This window comes from Equus asinus, chromosome 1 (assembly GCF_041296235.1).
Source record: "Equus asinus isolate D_3611 breed Donkey chromosome 1, EquAss-T2T_v2, whole genome shotgun sequence".
Lineage (NCBI taxonomy): Eukaryota > Metazoa > Chordata > Mammalia > Perissodactyla > Equidae > Equus > Equus asinus.
In genome coordinates this window covers 104,718,285-104,742,960 of record NC_091790.1, presented here as the reverse complement: position 1 = coordinate 104,742,960, position 24,676 = coordinate 104,718,285, and the positions used below count along the sequence as shown (strand labels likewise).

The window sequence follows — 24,676 nt, the reverse complement described above, 5'->3', positions numbered from 1 at the left end:
TGTTATAATACACATCAGTCTGCCTGGAATTAATTATTTATGTTTATGTAGTTACTTGGGAAAGTATACAAAAGTGAGGGACATGGTTCCTGAATGATTATTTAGAAAGAGAAACAGACATGTAAACAACTAAAATAGAAAGCAGGACTAAATAGTGTCAAAAGAAACAAGTAGCAGGCAGAGAGTGACCATTCTGGGTAGGCTTGGGGATATAGAACTCGTTGAATAGATTACTTTTGATCTGAATCTTGAGAAGTGAAAAGGATTCAGCTAGGTAGAAGCTAGGGAGAAGGACTGTGAGGGTGGACATGGAGGAGTGGTGCTTCTGTGGGGAGAGGTGAATTGCGAGATGAGACTAGGAGGGCAGTTGGGACCAGATCATAGATAGTTGTGCTCCCCAGTTTGGCCTTTTTTCCTATGAAGCTAGTATATTTTTGAGGAGGTTGTGAAAATTGGGTTGTAAGGAAGAAGAGACTGGCATGTACAAGGAATAAGATTTTTTATAGCATTTCTTCTACAAATTGCCATAACAAGGACTTACTAATTAATACAAAAATAATGAGGGTTTGCAAGGTATAGATAAGCAGAGTGTAAAGCAATTCAAGTTTCTAAATACCTTGAAATCAGTAGCACTAAAATTGAAGAACTTTCATGTTGCCAGAATGTTACTTTTAGGATCCTCCTGTTAATAGAATTCAGCAGCAGTCTTGACAGTCCAATGACCTTCCTGAGTGTAGGAAAACTGTTTCTGCTGTTACTACAGACTTCCTTATATTCATGAGAAGAGCTTTATTGGCATAAAATTTTTTGTTTTGGTTCAAAACGTGGTCAACATATTTTCACTGTTACCTGTGTCTTAAGATTTGATTTTGCAAATATGAAGGTTCTCTCTGGGGTGTTTGGAGTGTTAAAAGCATCGACTGAAAATAAGTTGGTTTCTTAAAACAAGTGATTAAGTTGGGATGACTAAAATATTTAATGAAACTTCTTATACATTATATTAGGACTTCAAATTTTGTGTATTTAAAAATGAGTTGATGTTTTGTATAGCAGTAATATGTATTATTTTTTCTACGTAGTTTATAGTGATGTTCTTCTTTTTGTGTATTGTTTAGCCGTATATGTGGGAGTCCATGTCCTGCAGTCTGGCCCGATGTAATCAAACTACCCTATTTCAACACCATGAAACCAAAGAAGCAATACCGTCGAAAGTTAAGAGAAGAATTTGTTTTGTAAGAAGGGGATGCTTAAACATCTATATTGCATCAAATGGTTTTTTGTTGTTGTTGTTGTTATTTCTTGTGAATTCTAAATGTCGCTCTATAGTGACCCAAGGTAGACCCGTCACAATTCTTCTGTGTCGTTTAATTTTGTTTCCCTTTGCTCCATGCAAATTACCATTTCACCGTCATTATGGAATTAATGATTTGGGGTTTTGTGTTTGATTTGGTGCTTACATGAAAGACCTTTAATAATATCATTTTAAATTTTAATGAAACAGTTTTCAAAGTGAGCTCAGGTTTTTATTTTCTTATAGGAAACTATTCTATTCATTTCTTAATTTATAACAGCAAATTACCTATAGAGTAGTAAAATATACTGTTTGCCAAATTTCAAATTATTTAGAATAATAGTTACAAGATTGTGTGAAAATGTTTCTTCAAAGTAGAATTTGGAATTTATTGGAATAAAGTAATGCGAACATGTTATAAAATGCTAATATTCAAAATAAGCTTCTAAAGAAACATTAAACTTGTGTCAGAGAGCACGTGTGACTCTGTAATCCTCTTGTGCCAGTATCCCTGCAGCCGCACTAGACTTGTTTGATTACATGCTCGCCTTGGATCCTAGTAAGCGCTGCACTGCAGAACAGGCTCTTCAGTGTGAGTTCCTACGAGATGTGGAACCTTCAAAAATGCCTCCGCCAGAGTAAGTGGCTTTTTATTATATTAGATCCCGTATAGGCAGAATCTGGACAGTGTTCATAACATCTATCTATCACAATCAGCAGCTTTTCCATGATTAGTCAGTCAAAAGAAATAGAATAAATCAAAAGAAACAGAATAGCAGTAATACATATAATTTTTATATCCAGGATGCAGAGCCTTGCTTTTAATGTTCAGCTCACCATAGAATTAGCAAAAGCAGCCTTCACTCTGGCTAATTTTATTAATATATTTCAACTCTGAGAAAATCTCACTGCTGCTGCTGTTGCTCTGGTACTGCTTCTGCCGGTACTACTGCCTGCGCTGCTACTAGTTGCTCTAGCTAAAATTTTGAGTGCTATGCTAAGCATTTTTCACGTATTACATTAGTCTTTATAATCCTATCAGGTGGGTATTATTATTATTATTATTATCATCACCATTTTACAGAGGAGGAAGCAGGCTCAAAGAGGTTAAGAAACTTGCCCAAGAATACAAATGTAGTAAAGGGTGGAGCCAGCTCTGAAATTCAAGTTAGTCCAGAATGAAAGAGAAGTTCTGAAATACTCCTTGGCATACTACACAATAGAAAATCCTTATCACTGAATGAAGTAATATTAGTATCAAAAGCTTGTCTAGAATGAGTTTATTGTCTGAATGGAGGAAACATGCATAGAGTTTGGGCGTCAGAATAGCTGGGTTCTTGAATCCTCACTCCCTTGTGGCTCCTGTAATTTCTCTAGGATTGATTTGGGGGAAGGGGAGGGGACAAGGCAGTCTCTTTGGTTCTCCTTGATAGGATCTAGCAGCTTTGTAGGAATTTTCTTAGTAATTTTATAAATGATAGCATCATAAAAGCAAGCCTATCCCTATAATAATAACATGTTTGTATGTGATACAGTTAGCATGTTGTAAATGAACAAACATGGGCTTTGGAGTTCAAATCCTGGCTCTTCCACTTATCACTTAGGCTTATTATGTTTCTATGAGATCATCATATTCAGCCTCATTAAGTTTTTACCGAACTGTATATAAATAGCTTTTATGAGATGATTTGAAAGGCAAAAAGGGTCTATCATCTGACGTGTTGAGGGACCTGAGTCATTCACTGTTGAATTGGTTGTTCTGTGGGCTTTTTGTGCTTATCAGTATATATCGACAGTCTTGAAACTTTGGGTCTAGTACCCCTTCAAAGAGTTTTTTACCAACCTTTGTTTTGGAAAAATACCAACTCTACAGAAAAATAGGAAGAATGGTACAATGAGATTCATATATCCTTCACCTAGATTCAGTAGTTAATATTTGGACACATTTACTTTCTCACTCTATATAAACTTTTTCCCCTAAACTATTTGAATATTATATTGTGGAAGTGACGCTTCACTTACAAATAATTAGCCATGTATCTGTAAGAACTGGGACTTTATTCTGTATAAGTACAGAGCCGTTATAAAGCATAAGGGATTTAACATTGCAATATCCAATAGATAGTCCATATTCAAATTCTCCAGTTGCTCTGATAATTTCCCTCATGGCCTATTGTTTTCTCTTTTTTTTTGGCTGAAGAATTTATTCACAGCTCTGAATTTCATTTAGTTGTTGTATCTCTTTGGTCTTTGATCACTCTTGGGAGGGCTTTTATGACGTTGACATTTTCAAAGCGTCCAAGCTAGCTGTTTCGTGGCACATTCTACAATCTGGCTTGATTGCTTTCTGGTGATCAGAATCAGAGTAAACTCTTTTTTTGGGGGGGGGCAGGGCAGGAACACTGCCTAGGTAGTGATGTGTGCTTCCTGCTCTGTCGTATGAAGAGGAATATAATAACATTTTTCTCCCATTATTGGTAATACTAAGTTGATCTCTTGGTTGTGTTAAATGATCCACATGCAAGAATTCTAGTAAATCTGTATCAAGCACATTTTTAATTGACACCTAAACTTTTTAAAATCAAGGGTTCAACTAGTTGCAAAAGAAGTAGTTTTCAGTGTATCATAAGTGTTGACACTTAAATGGAGCAGTTACATCACTCTTATAAATGTGTCCAGTGGAATCAAAATATCAGCATTTTGATATTCACCACCATTCATGTAGAAGATGTCTGAACAATGGGACATTGTTCTTCTTTCATCTTGAATTTATTTTGCTTCTGCAGGTTTTTAATGTAACATATATTTGAACATATGTTTGAAAGTATTTTATTGATTACCCTGTTGTATTTCTTCTAAACAATTATTTATATGTAAATGTAAATTTAATTTTAAAAAATGTCCTCTGACTAGAAAGCTCTTTTTCTTCTTGATTAAATTGTCATTGCAAATATTAGTAATATATATTTGTTAAAAAACCGAAAGAGGGCCAGCCCCAATGGCCTAGTGATTAAAGTTTGGTGTGCTCCCCTTCAGTGGCCCAGGTTCAGTTCCCGGGCACAGAACCACACCACTCATCTGACAGTGGCCATGCTGTGGCAGCAGCTCACATAACAAAAGCATAGGAAGAAGCCAGGCCTGTGGCCTAGTGGTTAAGTTCAGCACGCTCTGCTTTAGCAGCCCAGGTTTGGTTCCTGGCTGCAGACCTACACCACTTGGTGGCTATGCTGTGGCAGTGCCCCACGTACAAAATAGAGAAGATTGGCACAGATGTTACCTCAGGGCGAATCTTCCTCAAGCAGAAAGAGAAGATTGGCAACAGATGCTAGCTCAGGGTGAATCTTCCTCAGCAAATAAAGAAAAAAAGGGAAAAAAATTAATAAGTTTTGTTGGAAATGCAACCTAATGAAATAGATAGGGCTGAGATTTTTTTTCCTAAGTAATTTGCATATCTGTTGATGAATATTACTTATTCTAGAATGAAACATAATTCCACATTAATTGTAATTTTATTTTTTTATAAGTATCCTTGTAAATAACCATTTGAGAATGCATAGAGTTTTGTCATAGTTATAGCACTGACTTCTTTGAACTTCCACATTATGTCTTAAAAATCACATAGTGATCTGTCATCAAAATTATTTTAATGGCCTTTCAGATGTCAACTTAAAATTCTTTTCTCCTTTAATATTCTTGACAGTAATGATTGGGAAACTACATGACTTGCCAAACGATCTATCTAGTCATTAATCATTTGTTTTTTCATATTTTGAGAAAATAAACCAAAGAAAGTTTACGAATACTTAAGTAGTTTCTTTTTATACTTGTTACTTTTTGTTTTATTAGCACTTGTTTGATTGACTATATGTAGAAAAGATTAGGAAGTCATTGTGTAATTTCATTGCTGCTTTGCTAATCCATTTGTTAAATTGTGTTTCTGACTTTTTTTTTCACTGAGAAAGTTTTGCCCTGAGCTAATATCTGTTGCTAGTCTTCCTCTTTTGGTATGTGAGGTGCTGCCACAGCATGGCCACTGATGGACAAGTGGTGTAGGTTGGCACCTGGGAACCGAACCTGTGCCAGACTTAACCACTAGGCCACCAAGGCTGGCCTTCTTATTACATTTTTAAAATACGTGTTTTTGTTAAAACCTTGGAACTATAGTTGTATCCCATTCAGTTTATGGAAAATGTCTGCCACATGACCTAATTGGAAACACTGTGCATATTGTCAAACGCATCATCTAAATTCTCTTAGTTTTAGCAGACCATACACCTGACTACATTTTTACATTAAAAATAAACGTGTTAATACACATTTTGGTGAACATTTTATAAACCAGTAATAAATTATGGGACAGCTCTTGTTAGATCCATCACTAAAGCAATCAGGTCAAAATTATAATGATTTTGACCTAATATTTAAATTAAAAAAATATTTATATAAGCAGTGTAGTATCTCTCATTTTGTAATATGTAATGAGTAGTTAAAATTATAAATTATTTATGAGGTAAGGACCATGAAGAAGGGCTTGGTATTCCTTTGTGAAATAATGATCAATTTTTTAGGAATAATCAAATGAGAGTGGGGTATAAAAAAATAGGAAGTAGCTCCATTAATTATATTAGATGTTCTGTCAAACTTTTCTGATGTATTTTAATGAAAAGGAAAATGTATATATTGCCAAAAAGTGAATTAGACTGGCAGTTAGCCTATAATTTTGTTTTTTCTTAACAAGTAAAAAGCATTAAACAATTCATAAAATACGATCAACTGTAATTGGAATAAGTATTTCATGATATGATTTGACAAAAGTAGTTTTAAACTACTTTTGTCAAATGATGGTGAATGGTATCAGGCATGAATACTGCACCTCCTGTGTGAGAGGCACTGTCCAAGACCTTCCACATGTTAATGTAGAATGTGACCTTCGCCCTATAAGGTAGATTGTATTTTTAAACCCATTTTTAAAGATAAGGAAACTGAGGCACAGAGCTCCAGTTGCTTGCCTAATGAGACACAGTAAGTAAGTGGCTGAGCCAGTATTTGAACCTTCAGGAAAGCACATAGTTGGTCATCCTGGAAAACGTTCCTGGTACATCTAAGAGTCAGCGTCACTAACCTGTACTGTCATAGCTCTTTGTTGGGTCATATTTATCTTTCTTAGAGATGAGTGTTGAGATCATCTGTAAAGAATCTCTTACCTTGAAACTGGGGGAGGGAACTAAATTCCTTTTTAGTGGATTTCTTTGCTTTACTCTCATGGAACTCTCCCACAAGAGCAGAGCGTTCCCTGAACATCAGGGTGGAGGAGTGAGATCGCTCCAGTTACCCCACTCTGCAGTCCTGCAGTATGTTTGAATTCAGAATGTCCCAGCAGAGGCTCCGCCCTCACAGCTTACACACACACACACACACACAGAAACACACACTCACACTCACACAGAAAGGAAAGTCTTTGGCGGGTTTATGATGCCTTAAAGGTTCCCAATATCAATATTTCAAATTGTCCCTTTGTTTGTTACTCCAGGAGGTTTTTACACGCTGAGGCAATGCACCATAGTAAGATGGCTGAGAGGTATGCCTTTGTTTTGTTTTTGGACCTCAGGTGCATAGACTTGGTTTAATCATAATCCTTGTGTCACTCATCATTGGTCCATGCATGGCTCTCTTTTTTTGTTTTAGTTACTTAATTTAATTAGTTATTTTAAATGACGTTAATAAGCAGCCATGAACCTACCAAATAAAAGCTACAACCTTGAAAATAACCTACTTCAATCATATCATACCCTCTCCCCCACCACGACCTATCCCCTTGCCTTCTCCACCTGAGGTAACCATCATCCCTGTTTTCTTTTGTATATTCTTTTTGTTGCCATCTATATGTACTCATAAAAAGTTATATTTTAAAATTTTAGTTGTTTTTAATTATATAAAAGGGTGTCATGCTGTATGTAATCTTTCGGGAATGACCTTTTTAACTTAATATTATATAATATTGCTAAGATTCGACCATATTGTTGCATATGCCTTTATTTTATGACATGAGATGAGAGTAATTGTGAAGGAGGAGGTGTGAAAGAACTTGCTGAACATGCAGGCCATTCTCAAAGATCAATTTTAGAAAAGAGGACATATGGATGTGGAAATGCCTTTAAAACAATTCCAGGTCCACCCCCATAGAAAGTCTTCGTGTATTCCTAGAGGTAAACATACCAGTTTGAAGACTACAGACGCCTATCACCAGGTTGGGGCTGCTTAAGGGAATTTGTAGATATTCTGGGCAAGTTTATTAACCTTTCCAAGCCTCAATTTTCTCATCTTTAAAATAGATATAATAGTAACTTCCCATTGGACTTTTTATTAGGTTAAGAAGAAAACATTTATAAATCAAATATTTATGTTTTTCTTTAAGCAAAAGTTTTTCTGCAGTTTTATGAAATTACATTAAGGTAGAATTGTGGGTAATTTTGATAGTTGCTAGTTATTTAGAACTCTTTGTTAACGAGTAATGAGCCTGGATTACCTATTTTTGAAATTCCTCTGTAGCGTCAGTTTAATTTTAAAGCATTTGATCGTAAAAGCAAATATGAGGATATTAAAAAATAGAATCCTTACTAGAGAGTTTCTCACAAATGTTATGTCCTAGCGTTTACTATTTTTTAATCCTGTGTCTAGTTTCTGCAAATGGCTTACTTTTTGCCCTTTTTTTCATATCCTATTCAATGTATGATATACTGTGATAGAATTGGCTTTAAAAGATTGCACCAAGGATAATAGTAACCTACTTTTATGAACATATATTCTTCATTAATAGTTTTAACAAATGATTACTTGTTGCTTATTCAGAAGCCACAGAAAAATAGTCCGTCTGTAAAGGTGAAGCCCTGAAGGAGGTGGGGCATCAAGGATGATTTTTATTGGAGAAGTTTACAGAGCCTGTGTGTGAAGTCTTCAAGAGCAACTTGCGGGAGATTGGGGCTGGCAGCTTTGGTGCTACGTAGTAAATATTGGCATTTTTTTGTTGCTGTCAAGAAATGTCACTGACAAACAATTTAATACTTTTTATTTCCAGCCTTCCTTTATGGCAAGATTGTCATGAGTTATGGAGTAAAAAACGAAGAAGACAGAAGCAGATGGGCATGACTGATGATGTTTCCACAATTAAAGCCCCCAGAAAGGACTTGTCTCTGGGCTTGGATGACAGCAGAACCAGTACCCCTCAGGGTGTGCTGCCGTCTTCACAACTGAAATCTCAGGGCAACTCGAATGTAGCACCTGGTCAGTAATGCTTCCGTGGGTGGGTTGGTTTTCTTCGCGCTGGTGTGTGGCTAGCGTTGATTGTATTGTTCTAGTGGTAAAGCATCTTGTGGCTGTAGGTCAGGTTAATGCACCGAACTTGACATTTCCTTGTTATTTGCTTGTGTGCCAGTACAGGCGTTTCACTGCCACTGGCACCACAATATTAAGCAATTTTAAGGTAAGGTTAACTTATAAAGAAAGCATGACATTGCATATGATTAGTGATTGGTCAGATTTCCCTGTTTCCTTTTCTCCCTAGAGCAGGAGTCAGTAGGTCTTTTACTAACCCCGTTCTCATGGAGGCTCAGCATTTAGTGTCTGTGGGTGCTTAAAGAATACGAAGATAGAGGAAACTAGCCAAAAACTCAGAGGAGCTCTTTCGTACTGTTTGTAATGTCCTCGGATCACTCTTAATATAATTCCCATTATATTATAGAATCTCAAAGATTGCCATCTTAATACTGTGCCAGAAATGATTTGAAGTTTGATAAAGAAGAATATTTTCGGGAAACTTAAATTTCTTCCTCTGACTCAATCTGTTATACGAGTAAGCTGCTTTAATGTTGTCAGAAGTGTATTAAACTCATTCTCTCATTTAGTTAACAACTTTTTAAAAAATGGAATCCACTCCCTCATTTTACCTCAAGAACAGAAAACATTCAACTTTAGCTTAATTTTTTTAATGAAAACAGAGACTGTTATGAAAAAAATGTTTGTTTGTGGAGGTGGTGATTTATTAAACATGAAAAAGTAGCCTAGCACTTACTAAGAGATGAGTACATATTGATCAGTTAGTTGATTAAAACAGATCCGTGGTCAGATCGAACTTCTGGTGGTTGAGGATAAATATATGGTAGATAAGCTGAGAAAGGTTAGAGAGATTCCCGTTAATGCATTTCCATGTAATCTGCAAGTTTAGACTTGGCCTTGGTCAGACTAAAGTGCTGATGCATGTTACTTTATAAAGCAAAAGCAGTTGTTATTTGTTGTTCAGAAGTATTCTTTCCTTTCTTGGAATACTGAATTCCCCTCATACATGAAAATATTTGATATGCGTAGCTTTGGAGAACACATGTGCTGTGTACAGTGAGGGCTGTCTATATCAAGTTCAATATTACTTGTCTTCATGCTAAAAATATGTAAAATTTGGAGAAGGGCAAAAGAGAAGCCACAGGAAGTTTTCATAATTTGTATTTATAAATGTTACGTTTTCTATGCCGTCTGCTCCTGAAAAAGGATTTGAGCTCGCAGTAACAGGAAATTTGGATGGTGTCAGCTGTCCCAGGTGACAGTTGTCATATTCCTTAACAAGACTATCAGGTCTTCATTTCTACTGCTCTTCACGGAACTGATGTCCTTACTTCACCAGCAAACCTAATGTAACAGAGGGTAGATATTTCACTCTATTTTAGCTGCTAAAAAATGAATTGCCCTTTCTGGGCTCATTTTGTTATTGTTTCTTAGCTCTAACCTATTTAACAGCCCTGTTAATGGGGGAGAGCTTCATTTTATTTTTTGTTTTCCTTTTTTTTTTTTAACTGTTACTATTAAGAAGTGAGAATTTTGGTTTTTTGAAATAGGAATGAATCCTCTTTGTCTTTCAAGACATCATCAGTGTGTTGAAATAAGAAAATGCCCCTTCTGTAGAGGAGACACCATAGTTAAAGAATACTTCTCTGAGCTCACGCAGAGACAGCCTCTGCTAATAGAGAAGTGAAAGGGAAAATGAACAAAACCAACTTCAGGGGTGTAGTGAACAAGCTTGGTTCCCTATTAATGCCTGCAGGTCACAAGAAGAACTTGCAAAAGTTTGTGTTGAATTAATCTAAAAATAATATTAAGAATGAATGAAGACTATCTCAAAATATGTAGAGAGAGAATATAAAAAGATAGCATTAATCATCAGCATTTTATCATCTTTGGTTTCTCTTCTATTAGTCTGTCATCTGTGGTTATGGAAATTGCTTATCACTGTCTGTATTCTCTCTTAACATATTAGTATTGTATGCATTTGAGCCTTGTTGTATATGACTCAGATAAGCTTGCACAAGAGCCTCTGTAAACCGTCACAAGTCTAAACTGAAAATTGGAAAAAGAAAAATAACTGGTTCTGTTTTTCTGGTGCTGAGTTAATGCCTTCTTCTGTGCACATTGTAAGCATGCTTCTGTAGGAGTTCCTAGCTTACCCAAAGTGACCTAACTTAAAAAATGAATTAAAATACATTTTATCAGAGAGTCCACAATATCCTAGTTTGAAATTACTGCAAAGATAAAGTTAGGTTCTTAGGTAATAAGCATTATTTTAGATAAACAATACCGTGGGTTAAGAGCTCAGACTCTGGAATCAGAATCCATGGGTTCAAATCTCAGCTCGGTTACTTACAGCGTTTGTGACCTGGGCAAGTTATTGAGTCTCTCTGGATGTCAGTTTCTTCTTCAGTAAAAAAAAAAAACGAGGCTGATAATAGAGCATGCCTTATAAGGTTCTTGTGAGGAATGAAGGAAATAAAATACTTAGCCCCTGACACTGTTGCTGTCGTTGTTAGCATCATCTATTTCCATTCACAAGTGATATTTCCTGGTTATGTCTATAGTATGGGGTTCTGATGGTAGTTTGGATTTTCCTTTTGAAGTATTTACTCCTAAAAATAATTTACTCAAAATGCACTGCAGTTTTTTTTGTTTAAATTTATGTGCAGTTACATCTTAAATGTACAGGAAATTGAACTAGACTGAGATTCCCTTTTCACAGTATTTCTTAAACACTGTCCCACAAATGTGCATTTTAACATGGTAATACAGAGCCATTTTGGGGGGCAAGGGAGAGCTGCGAATTATGAATTCTAATTAATACAAATTTTGTCTTTAGTAAAAACAGGCCCTGGACAGCAGTTAAACCACAGTGAATTGGCAATTCTACTAAACCTACTACAATCTAAAACAAGTGTTAATATGGCTGATTTTGTCCAAGTGTTGAACATTAAGGTAAACTCTGAGACTCAGCAGCAGCTCAATAAAATAAACCTTCCTGCTGGAATTTTGGCAACAGGTGAAAAACAGACAGATCCATCAACACCACAGCAGGAGTCTTCGAAACCATTGGGAGGAATTCAGCCTTCTTCTCAGAGCATCCAGCCTAAAGTGGAGACTGATGCTACCCAGGCTGCTGTGCAGAGCGCATTTGCGGTTCTGTTGACTCAGTTAATAAAGGCTCAGCAGTCGAAGCAGAAAGACGTGCTACTAGAAGAGAGGGAGAATGGATCGGGACATGAAGCGTCGTTACAACTCAGGCCACCTCCAGAACCTAGCACTCCGGTCTCGGGTGAGTGTGCAGACAGCAGACCACTAACACAGCTGTGTTCACACTGTTTTCTTGCTGTTGCTGATGATTTGTAATGTGTACTGTTCCGTGGCATTGCTAGATGTCCTGAAAATTTTCAGGTCGCTGGTTATGGCTTGGTTTCTTTGTCTGTTTATCCATGTGTGAGATAACTCAATATGAATGCCATAGATTTTTTTCAGGTAAACCTATCGTTAAGAAATAATCTTTTACTCCAACTACAACAGGATGATTGACCGAGGCAGAAACTTTATGTATACAGTAGCTTTTGTTCTTCAAGCAAAAAAATAGGTATACGTGAGATACTTTTCAAAAGTCAAATACAGTCAAGTTTTTCAGTCACCATAGACTTAAATGGTAGCAGGTAATGTTAGTACTTACATACCTCTTTCCTTTTGTCTTTTTTGCTAGAGATGGAACTTCTAATGATCTTTAGGCCCACCCATAGGAAACAGGAACTATTTTGAACGGTTAGTTTTCCATGGTAACTTTGTTCTCTTTTTTTTCGCTTTGTTTCACTCAGGGCAAGATGACCTCATCCAACACCAAGATATGAGGATATTGGAGCTCACACCAGAACCAGACCGGCCTCGCATTCTGCCTCCTGATCAGCGACCTCCTGAACCACCTGAACCACCACCAGTCACTGAGGAAGATCTGGATTATCGGACAGAAAACCAGCACGTCCCCACCACTGGTTCTTCCTTAACTGACCCTCATGCCGGAGTGAAAGCAGCGCTGTTACAGCTTCTTGCTCAGCATCAGCCCCAGGATGATCCCAAAAGAGAAGGTGGTATTGACTACCAAGTAGGAGACACTTACGTACCCACTTCAGACTACAAGGACAACTTTGGATCTTCTTCCTTCTCCTCTGCTCCTTATGTTAGCAGTGATGGTCTAGGGGGTAGCTCTGCTCCACCACTGGAACGACGTAGCTTCATCGGGAACTCTGATATTCAGTCTTTGGACAACTACAGTACTACTTCATCTCATTCTGGTGGGCCACCTCAGCCTTCTGCCTTTTCGGAGTCATTTCCTAGTTCAGTAGCTGGATATGGAGACATTTACCTCAATACTGGTCCCATGTTGTTTAGTGGAGACAAGGACCATAGATTTGAATATAGCCATGGCCCCATTGCAGTCCTGGCAAACAGCAGTGACCCTTCCACAGGGCCCGAGAGTACTCATCCTTTGCCAGCAAAGATGCACAACTATAACTATGGTGGTAACTTACAGGAAAACCCAGGCGGCCCTGGCCTCATGCATGGACAGACCTGGACTTCTCCTGCTCAAGGACCTGGATATTCACAAGGATACAGGGGACACATTAGCACATCAACTGGCAGAGGTCGAGGCAGAGGGTTACCATACTGAGTATCTGTTTTTCCTCAGGCACATCATTTTTATCTGGAAAGACTTTTCTAGCTGCGATTTAAGGCAGCAGTCCAAGAGACTTGAATAATATTAATTCAACAACAGCTTTATTTTTATGTGGAAAAGGGTCTTGCATACAATAGTTTAAAAAAAAAGACAAAAAAAACCTTTGCTTAAATTCATGCTGTTCTAAAAACTAGATCTATTAATTGTACATCTTCACGAATTCTAGTTAACAATTTTATTTTGTATTCTTGCAGTTTTAAGTGGATGCTAATCTTAGGGACATAAAAGTCTTTATGGCCCTCTGCAGATCTTCTGAACTATGCACATTTGTGCTTTTTTTGTAAGTTTGGACCAACTTTTATGTAACAACCAACAAACCCCTCCCCCCTCCAGTTTTACAACAATCAGAAAGGGCACTGATTTATTTGGTATTTTTCTTTTTACAAAGCTACCTTTAGTCAAAGGTCACTGTCAGTCTTTGCACCTGCTTTCAGTGTTATTGTGAAAGGTGTACTTTGTGCATTTCAGAAAATAAAACACAACCTTTCTCTTGATGCAGCAGTTTTATAAAAAAAAATGGTCAACGTTATTTTTGTTTTACTTTGCAGATTATCATAGCCTAGCAAAATGCATTCAAACGAAATAGTGGGTTTTATATGAAAACTATGGGTGGGCTGGGGAGGGTAAGTAAGTGCCTTAACAGGTAAACTTAAGGTCTGAAAAAGCAGTTAACCTTTACACCCATTTGTCTTCTAAAGGGAATCAATGCATTGTACTGGCGAGGCAGGGAGCTCTCCCGTGTTTAGGGGCTGCCTGCTCAGTTCCCATGGGGTCCATTCCCTCTGCCCATCACACTGTCTCCTTTCTGCCTGTCTTTGGGCTCTGTTACCTTCCACTACCACCTTCTCTTGAGAGAAGAGTCAGAACAAAGAAAGGGAGTAGAACTCCAATCAGTACCTTTTGTTCCTTCTGAGAAGTCCTAGAAAGTTTTGTCATTTAAATGGTTAAAATAGCTAACAGAATTTTAGAGTACCATTTTCTTTCAGCTGCCATATTGTCCCTGTTTCCTCTTGCCATGGATAATTGGAGGGCAGTAGCATAGAAGTAAGAGGTAATAACAGAATTTGCATAGATCTTTTGAAGTTCATGGGGGAGGGGTGGCAAACACCATATTTTAAGTTATGCAGTTGCCATTTTAAGAAAAAATTAACTCTATTCACTTTACTTGTTAACTAGAAACATTACCTAGATGGAATTTATGGAAACAAAGAAAACATAGTGAGAAGAAACCCTGTTATCTTCCTTCCCTCACCTGTGAGGTTTCTTATGACTCCTTCTGCAAGACTTCGAGCAAATTTAGTTCATTTTAACATTTTTTCTCCTATTGAAAGCAACGAGGAATGGTGGGCTAACCCTTATCTAAACTGTCATGGTGTCAAATCTATTCATGTGCACAGAAACACACACGTGCACACACACATACAGTTAGAATAATTCTAGAAAGGAACCAAAGGTAAAAAGCCAGTGTTTCCATTATCACTAACTGGAAAAAATAGACTCTGGAAATGAGAGTTGTGCCAATTAACCATTTTGTTTTAATTATTCTCTTGGTAACTTATTTTTTGATTGGAATCTTAAATTGGAACAACTGTTATAGAATGGAAATTGCTCCAGTTCTAAAGTCAGTTTCTTAACCCTGTGCCCTCTTATCTGACTTGTGAACCTTCATTTCCAAACAATATATGGGAGGCGTTGTAGTTTGGGGACAGTAAGGACATTTTAAAGTGGATAATTTGCCATTTTACTGCTATAAAATGAGTTGATGTCGGTTGACCATTTTATTTTTTGATGGAATTTTTTTTTGTTTGGGAGAAAGAAATGAATGGAAGAAAAAATTATTTTGCTTTTATTTGAATATTGAGTACTAACAACTTATAATAAAACTACATTGCAGGAAGTGAAGAAATATTTTGAAATTTAGCAAAATAGCTACAGTATTCAAGTATCTGAAATTTTAATATGGTGAGTCTTAGAGCTTTAGACTTTCCTCTAAGTGACAGTATCTAAGTTATTCTTAATAGTCACACTTGATAATTCTGCTGACTACAGCAGCTAACCTGAAATTGAAGATATTTATGTGACATGAATAGCCTGTGTTTTAAAATTAAATATTTTATATAAAATGGAACTGTGTTTGGATAGTTTTTCTAATTCAACATTTCAGTTATATATTTATGTTGGGAGAGTGGCTGGGAGGATGTGGAAATTGTTCCTTGAAATTGAAAATTTAAACCACAGCTTCTAATCTCACCCTAAAACAGTGTTGATGTGACACATACCAATATTTTATGCACCACTTAGAAAAAATGTTGCCACTTAAACTACAACACAATGTTAAGGTGCATCCACTGTAAAATAATCCCCAAATATAGAGACATTGTTGTATGAAAGAATTTGTCTTAAAATTGATGAAATATGATAGTCAAAATCTTAATGCATCCTTCCATACCATGTAATACTTTAGCAAGTTTGGATTAATAAAAAGAACAGGATTGGGAAATCACTGATTCTCTAGGTGATAATGACTGCAGTAATCACTGAGTATTCTTGAGTGAAATCTAAGCAACATAAAATATTGCTGATGTTTTTGGGGAAGAAACAGGTAAGTCAGATTGCAAATAAGATGAAAATAGGTAAGATTGACCTACCAAAAGAAGAAAATATTCATTATATCCCACGTGAAGTTCCTTTTTGTATTTCCTGACACAGCAAGTTTTTCCGCATGGAACTCAGTGTATTTCCCAAGTCTTCATCCATTATTTGCTGGAGAGGTGCAATCACTCGCCCATGAAATTTTAAAAGACTCATTTGAAGGGGTTTATTGATTAAAATAGTTTGTGGAATGTGAATTAAGAGAATGCTTTACCTGTGGCTCAGAGCTTCATTCTGTCAGTGAATATGTGTTGAGTGCCTCCCAAGTGCCGGGTACTTTCTAGTGCGCGGGCTACGTCAGTCAACATGAAAGGCGCTGCCGGAGCTTCTAGTGGCTGACGGTGAGCAAGGCGGTTTAAAAAGGGTCTGGAGAAGCTAGTGGTGTTTGCTACTCTCAGCTATATCTAAATTACACTTAAGTGAGTAAGAAATGAAAAATGTGAGTGTCTTTGTAAAGTGTTAAAGTCAAATTTGAATAGAGAAATAAGGTTTTGGAAAGAACAACTGGAAACTCAATGATGAAAACAAATTTTAAGTTGCACGTGGCCAGTTTGTAATAGGCTGATTTGTAGGAAACATCAAGATTTCTTGAGAAAAATGGAAGGTAAATGGGTTAAATGCTTCCAGACTAACTTGACTGGTACTTCGGAGTCAAGTGTTTCTGCATTCGCTATGAGCTTAACCCAATTTTGGATGATTTTTCACTTTTTTTTTTTTAAAGTGAAGTTGAAATAAAAGCTTTGAATAAAGATCTGCTGATTCTCTGGGATGCTGGCTTTCACATTTGTGAAGTCTAACAGGATGTTCCAGTAATCTAAAATCATCTAGTCCGTCTCCTCACTGTAACAGCTGAGAACAATGACACTTAGATGGCTTGCCAGCGCTCGTTTCTCTAAGCCTTATCTAAATTCCGCAGTAAATACTTAACTTTTTAATAAAAGCGACTATTAAAATACTTATTAGTGTGATAGTAAAATAAATTTAGAATCCTGAACAACTGGTTTAACACAAATGGCTTAAAAAAGTCAACTGAAAAAATGATTCAGAAGAAATAAGGAAATAAACTAAAAATTTTAGAAAACTTATTTAGGAGCCTTGTAGAGACTGTTTGCTTCATATGTGGATAGTCTTTAAAAAGTTTTTTTTTTTTTAAGGACAGTAGTTTAAATTTCTAAGAATTAGGTAATAAGACTGAATCTGATTGAAACATTTTCTGTTTGTAGGAGGAAAATTAATATCTGCCTTGAAAACATTGCTTTTAAATTCTTTCAAGGTTTTATAATGTCAAGTGGTTTTATAAGAGGAGCAATGGTTTGTCATTTACCAAAGGCCTCTCTACATAATTTCTTAAATTGTTTTTAGTTTAATTAGAAATAAAAGCTACCAACAGATTAATAAGCTATCAAGGGACCCAATTGAAGATGAGGAAAACAAAATTTTTATCATACTGGAAAGAACTTACCTTTTGAATTATGTAGACTAACGAATTTTGTGGCTCTCACTCTTTTTACCATATCAAATGTCCCATTAAAAAAGAATTTTCTAGTTCTCATTGCATTCAAAATACGGATTGTAGTGAATTGCCCTGTAAGTTTTTTTCACAAGTTAATTTGTTGTAAAGGTGCCATGCTTTTCTGCAAGAACTTTAGTATCAAGTCTTGTAACTTAAATCGAATGTGTTTAATATAAGCCATTTGTTTAAAAAAGAAAAGGCTGTATTTGATAGTCTGTAAATAAACTGTCGTAAGAATTCCAGGCCATTTAGCCTTGTTTTCTTCTTGCTTATATCCAGAACAGACTCTTGGAAATAATCTCATCTGATGAAGACGACCGCTTGTTAACCATTGTGCCGTGTTTTACTGACAAAGCTTAAAAGCTGGAACTCTTATTTTTTCCTGTTTATATTTGTACGTGTTTGGAAATGTAGGAACATATCCAGAGATAAACCACCATTAATATTTTGCTTTTGATGATGTATATGAATGTGTATCTAATTTTTTTCTGGATGGGATTATACTGCCCATAGGTTTTGAATTAGATTTTTTTAGTAACGTGGACACCCGTCTATTCAGTAATTAAATTCTACGCTTTTTTAAATGGTTGTAAATAATTCCTTTATAGAAGAACCGTTAATTTAACAATTCCTTATTACTAGACACAAAATATTTCTAACTTCTGTTATAAATAATGAGATGAAAATCTGCATAAATATATGTACACATACATACAAATGCACATAATTTCTTTGGAATTGCTGGTCTAAAGAGTGCAGTTCTTTTGCTATATCCTGATTGCCCTCAGGAAAGTTTTGCAAGTTGTACATTCCTCTTGCTTTCGCTTTGCCTTTAGCTATGTTGAGTACTTAAAATTTTTAAATCTTTGCCAGTTTGTCAGGTGATAAATCATCTTGTTTAAATTCATATTTCTTTGGTTACTACTGAAATTCAGTATTATGTTAGCCAACTGTCTTTTGTTTATTGACTATTCATGTGTTTAATTATTAGGTGTTTATCTCTGTTGCTTTGAAGAGCTCTTAATATAAGGCAGGTAGCCCTTTGTAAACTATAGTCTTAAAAATGCTGTACGGGGCCAGCCCTGGTGGCCTCGTGATTTAAGTTCAGCTCAGTCTGCTGTGGCGGCCCAGGTTCAGTTCCCTGGGGCTTACTTAACAGAGAGCAGTCTCTGTTAGTGGCTGTGCTGTGCTGGCGCCCCAACTACTAACAAATAGAGGAAGATTGGCACAGATACTAGCTCAGGGCGAATCTTCCTCAAGGGGAAAAAAATACTGTAGTATGGTGTGTATTGATATAGGAAAATTTAATGATTGTATGTAGTCTGTTCATCTTTTGCTTATGTTTTCTCCTTAGAAAAGCTTTGTCTACTCCAAGATTATTCTAATTTTCACACAAATTTCATCTTACTTCTCTGGCTTTTACACTTAATTCTAAGTCATTCTGGAATTTATTTCGTTAGATGTTGTGAGCTAAGGATCCAACGTTACTCCTTTTCTGAATCTCTATACTAACCAGGCCAAGAGCATTTGTTGAACAGTTCATCCTATCCCCTGTTTTGAAATACCAGCTTCGTCTCATTTGGGTCCATTTCTGGGCTTTCAGTTATGTTCCAGCCCTGGTCTTTCTCTTCTGGTTACAAGTACTGTACTTGTGTTAGATCTTTATAAACTATGCATGTCTCATTGTAGCCTTTCTTTAATCACTGTAATTTCAATTCCTAGAACAATGTGTAGTACATGGCAGACAGTACTATTTGTTGTAGGATGGAACTTAATTTAACTGTCCTTTTTCAAAGTTTTCTATTCCTGCCTGTTTATTTTCCCAAGTGACTTTCAGAATCATTTTTCTCACTTTCCCCAAGTATCCTGTTAGGATTTTAACCAGAAACACGCTAAGTGTTTAAATTCACTTAGGGGGTCTTTCCATTGAGCACATAGTACAATATATATATATTTTTTGCATGTCCTCATTAAAGGTTTTGAAATTTTCTTTACTATAATACTGATATGTTGGTTTTTTAAAAGTCTCCAAAAATTTTTGTCGCTTTTAAAAATGGACTCTTCGTATTATTATAAGTACTGTAATATTTTAAACGAATCACTGCATATATAGGAAAGCTGTCGTGTGTGTTTTTTTTAAACTGGCCACATTGCATAACTCTTCTATTATTTCTAATAGTTTTCAGTTGATTGAATATGATAATGGGCATTCTTATTTCTGATTTTATGAATGTTTAATTTTTAGTATTTCACTCAAGTATAATTTAAACTATAGAATAGAAATAAAATACTTATGTTAAGAAGAATCTTGATTCATGAAGCCCATTTATTGGAATCAGATGTTAAATTTTTTTCAAATGCTTTTCCAGTGTCTACCAATATGTTAGTATGGATTTTCTCCTTTGACCTATCGATGAGAGACCCTGATTATATTAGCAGAATCTAATATTGAGCCAGCCATTATAAATGCTGCTGTATTCTATTGACTGACCTTATATTTAGGATTTTGTATTTATTCATAAGAGGTAAGTCTAGTTTTGATGGCTTTGCAGAATAAACTGGAAAACTCTCTCATGTCTTATTTGATTTAGAATATACCCTGAGAATTGTCTGTTTATTGAAGTTGATGCTATTTTATTTATATCTAGATACACCTGACTCTTTTCTTGAAGGTATTTCTTCACAATTCTATTTCCTCATGGGTTCCTGCTCTGTTCAGGATTCTGTTTCTTGAATAAATCTTGGTAATTTTCCTTCTTGAAATTCATCATGCAGTCTACCTTATATTTAAAATGTTTTTCATATAGTTAATAATCTCAGCGTTTTAAGTACACACATCATCTACTATTACATGTCCTCTTTGTGTCTTTCTCTTCTCCTCGGTTAGACTCGCTCAGGTGTGCCCCCTTCTACCCCCATCCTCTTTACCATCAGGGAATAATCATCTATCATTTTTTCTAACTTATTTCAGCATTTTAACTTTGATTCCATTCTTCTACTTCTCTTATTTATTCCTTCCTCTTGAGTTGAATAATTGGTCCATTTATTTTTTCTTCCTTTCAATTCTAAAAGAAATCACTTTAATGTGATGAATTTTCCTCTGATTATTTCTTTGAGTCCATCCCATAGGTGAAGAATGTTGTATTTTCATTATTGTTTTCTAAATATTTGGTGGCTGCAAATTTGATGGCTTGTGTAACAGTTATTTGGGATAGTGTGTTTCACTTTTCAGGTGGTTGGCTATATTTTATTTTTTAGTTTAGTTTTTTGTTAATAACATAGTTTCTACTACATAGAGTCAGTGTCTCTAGTCTGCTTTTGGAAACCTATTAAGTATTCTTTTTAGCCTGCTAAGCAAACAAATTTTCTAAGTATTTCCTGGTTGCTAGGATGGGTATGTCCTTCAGTACAATTTGTCATATAACCATTAAATCAATATTATTAGTTAAGCACTGGTCAGATTCTTTATATCTTTACTTATATCTCAAGGAGTGAGAAATGTAAAATAAATTCTTATATTGCTATTATGTGTTTTTCTTCATATATCCACTCCTTTTTGCTTTGTGTATTCAGTGCTATGTTCAGCACATACAGGTTCGTAACTACTTAATCTTTGTTCATTTATTCAAGTTTCTTTTTTAACATTTTGAATTCTACTAGGTCCAATTTTAATATTACCACAATTACTTGGGCCTCTCTATCAGTTTATTTTATACTCTGCTTGCCGTTTTTTTTTTTTTTTAATGCGACCTTGCTGGCTTTGTTTATAATCTTCTGCTAAATTGATTTTTTCTCTTTAAAAATTTGTAGTTGGGGACCTTTTGTTGATCCGTAATGTATACAGACTGTTTTCTGTTAGGCTTTAAATATTTCAAAGATATATTTAAGCCTATTTCTTGAATAATGACTTCAGGAATGAAAGAGTTGCCTGGACTGTCTCCTATACAAAATGAAATTAGCCCGTTCCCTTTATCCTAACCCTCTACTTTCTCCCCTTTTTTGGTAGAAAAATTCATGATTTTAGACCCATTTTAAAAATAATGATGTTTCAGTTCTGTTATATAACTATTGTAATCATTTTCAAAACTTAATGCCACAAATATACTTGGAGTAGAATGCTGGACACGTTCATTTTAAGATCTGGATGGACGTGGATGCTCATTATTAGTTACTATTTGGTATTCAACATTTTGTGGCGGGTCTTTGTTAGTTAAGAAAGTGGGGGAGGGAGAGAGGAAGAGAAGTAAAAAAATAAGCTTTGGAAAGCAAGAAAGAATGGCAGATTATATATGACTGTCTACGTAGAATACACAAAAGAATCTACAAAAAATATTAGCAGTAATAGATTGAGCAAGTTGCTAGAAACTTTTATATAGAAGAACAAAGGGCCAAAAATAGCTAACATAATTTTGAAAAAAAAAAATTTGGACTTGCTGTCCCAGATAGTAAGATTCCTGGGACAATTGGTTATACACAAGTAAAAAAGTCAAGAAGAGGCAAATGTTGAAAATACATGTTTTCATGGGTCTGAATGACAAAAATTAAAAATACTATGGGAGGGAAAATGTACTTTGACCTGTCAATTCCACTTCTGGGAGACTTCTACTCAGAAATGACCCATGTAGCTTGTATATCATTATTTATAAAATAAGTGTAAATATCCTAAATACTTATCTGTAGGAGAATAGTTAAATACCATTATGGATAGAAGTATAGTATGACTCCGTTTGATTAAAGAAGTACATCTATATATGGTGTATAGAAAAAGAATTTGAAAACTCCAACTGCTTGTGGGTTATAGAGCATAGTGGTTTTAAAAGGAGGCTTATAAGCCAGGACCAATTCCTGGCTTTACTATTATTAATCTTTATAACCTTAGACTAGTTATTGAAACTCTGATTCTCAGTTTTTACGTTTATGAAATGGGTGCAATACTGAAAGTTTTAAGGCTTCAGTAACTTAACAGTGCCTGGAGTATGATAAGTGCTTCATGGATATTTGCTTTGTTATTGAGAGAGAGGTTGGGTGGGGGTGGTGAAGGGGAAACTTTGCTTCTTCATTGATGCTTTTTAAGAATTTTTAATTAAAAACATGCTTGTGATAAATTTAAGTTGGAAGGTATTGGTTTCAGTCAACAAATGATGATATTCACTCTTGAGGCTTTCCACAGACTATAAAAATTTGAACTATCTCTGTCTAGTTCCATCTTAAACATCTGAAAAAGTGATTAATGGAGAACTGTCTGAAGTATATGTAGTCCATTAATTCTTATTCTTTTAAACACTAGAATTTATTATCTTCAATTCAGAGACAGGATTTATTTCTTTGTCTCCATTGCAAGAGATAAGAATAAGCTAATTCTATGTTTTCTAGAAGGAAATGGTCTAAGTCGTCTAGCATTGGAATCATTCACTTTGAAAATTTAGGGCTCCATCAAGTTTGCAGATTGGCTCTCTCAGGCCATACTTGAACATAAAAGTTTCAGCCTTGGGTGGGCATCAGAATCACATGTTAAGCTTCATTTTTAATTTCATTTTTAAAATTGTATGTAAGTATAACATGTATACATTAAAGTAATATTAAGTGCACTTAATGAATTTTTATATATGTTTACACCCATGTAACCACGAGCCAGATCAAGATAGAGAACATCTCTATCACTCCATAAGGCCATGCACTTTCCCAATCAGTACCCCTGGAAGGAACTAATATTCTAACTTCTAACATCTTTAATTCGTTTTGCCTTTTCTTAAGCTTTATATTAAGGGAACCAGATAGTATATACTCTTATTGACAATTTTCTTCCAATAAATTTGATGTTAGGTGACATAGACACAAATTATGACTGACAGAAGAAGAAATCCAAAAGTCCTACATCTATGAAAGGAATCTATAATTAAAGCTTTTTTCTGCAAAAAACAAAACAAATAGAACTGCAGGCTCAGAATGTTTCACTAATGAAAGCATCCAAACACTTATGCAAACAAGTAATAATTTTACGCAAACTCAGAGATTAGAGAAAGAAGGAATATGTTCCAACTCATTGTATGAGTTCAGCATTTCCCTGATATCAAAACTTGACATGGACTTGACATGACAAGAAAATTACAAGTCAGTATCTCTTATTGAACATTCTTAACAACACATTAGAAAGTCCAGAGATTAAAACAAAAAAAGATGATATGTCATGACAAAGTGGGGTTTACTCCAGGAATGCAAGGTTGGGTCAACATTCAGAAATCAATGTAATTTACCACATTCACCTAACAGAGGAGAAAAACCATAACATCATCTCAATAAATGCAGAAAGTATAAGATTAAACATCCATTTATGATCACAACTCTCAGCAGACTAGAAATAGAAGAAAATGTCCTTAATTTGATTAGGCTATCTGTATAAACCCTACCGCTAACATACCTAATGGGGAAAGGTTGAAAACCTTCTCCTTCAGGTCCAGACAAGACAAGGAGGTTTACTATCACTGCTGCTTGTCAATATTTTACTAAATATGTAAAGATTGGAAAGGAAGAAATAAATCTCTCTTTATTCGCAGATGACATGATTGTGTACATAGAAAATACAAAAGGATCTATAAACAAGGTAATTTAGCAAGGAAACAATGAAAGATTTATATACAAAAATCAATTGTATTTATATAGACTAGCACAGTTGGAAAATGAAACGCACTAAATGTCACTTACATTAGCATTAAAAAATCAGATACTTAGGGATAAATCCTACAAAAGATGTACTTTTGTAATAAAAACTACAAAACATTGCTGAGAGAAGTCAAAGAAGACCTAAAACGAGAGAGAGAGAGAGAGGGAGGAGAGAGCGCACTAGTTGATGGATAAATATATTAAGCTCATGGATTGGAAGCCTCATTATTATGTCAATTCTACTCATATTGGGCTAGCTATAGATTCAATGCAATCCCAATCAGAAAACCAGCAGGTTTGTGTGTGTGTGTGTACATATGTGTGCATGAAAACTGACATGTTGACATTAAAATTTATGCACAAATGCAAAGGAGCTAGTATAGCCAAGGTAACCTGGAAGAACAAGGTTGAAGAACTCATTCTGCTACATTTTAATGCTTAATGTAAAGTAACAGCTATTAAGAGAGTGTGGTATGGG

General features: G+C 35.4%; 1 protein-coding gene across 2 annotated transcripts in view; it reads left to right on the top strand.

Moving 5' to 3' along the window:
- Positions 1-21,638, top strand: part of CDK13 (cyclin dependent kinase 13) — a 117,490-nt gene extending 95,852 nt beyond the window's left edge. Inside the window, exons 10-14 of one of the 2 annotated variants that reach the window (XM_044770787.2) lie at positions 1,116-1,232; positions 1,798-1,929; positions 8,367-8,572; positions 11,643-11,915; positions 12,457-21,638. In XM_044770787.2, the coding sequence (XP_044626722.2) occupies positions 1,116-1,232; positions 1,798-1,929; positions 8,367-8,572; positions 11,643-11,915; positions 12,457-13,307 (1,579 nt within the window). In that variant the 3' untranslated portion in view covers positions 13,308-21,638. Of the gene's footprint in view, positions 1-1,115; positions 1,233-1,797; positions 1,930-8,366; positions 8,573-11,462; positions 11,916-12,456 lie in introns of both variants that reach the window. The other variant, XM_044770783.2, reaches the window with a different exon arrangement.
- The last annotated feature ends 3,038 nt before the right edge of the window (positions 21,639-24,676 follow it).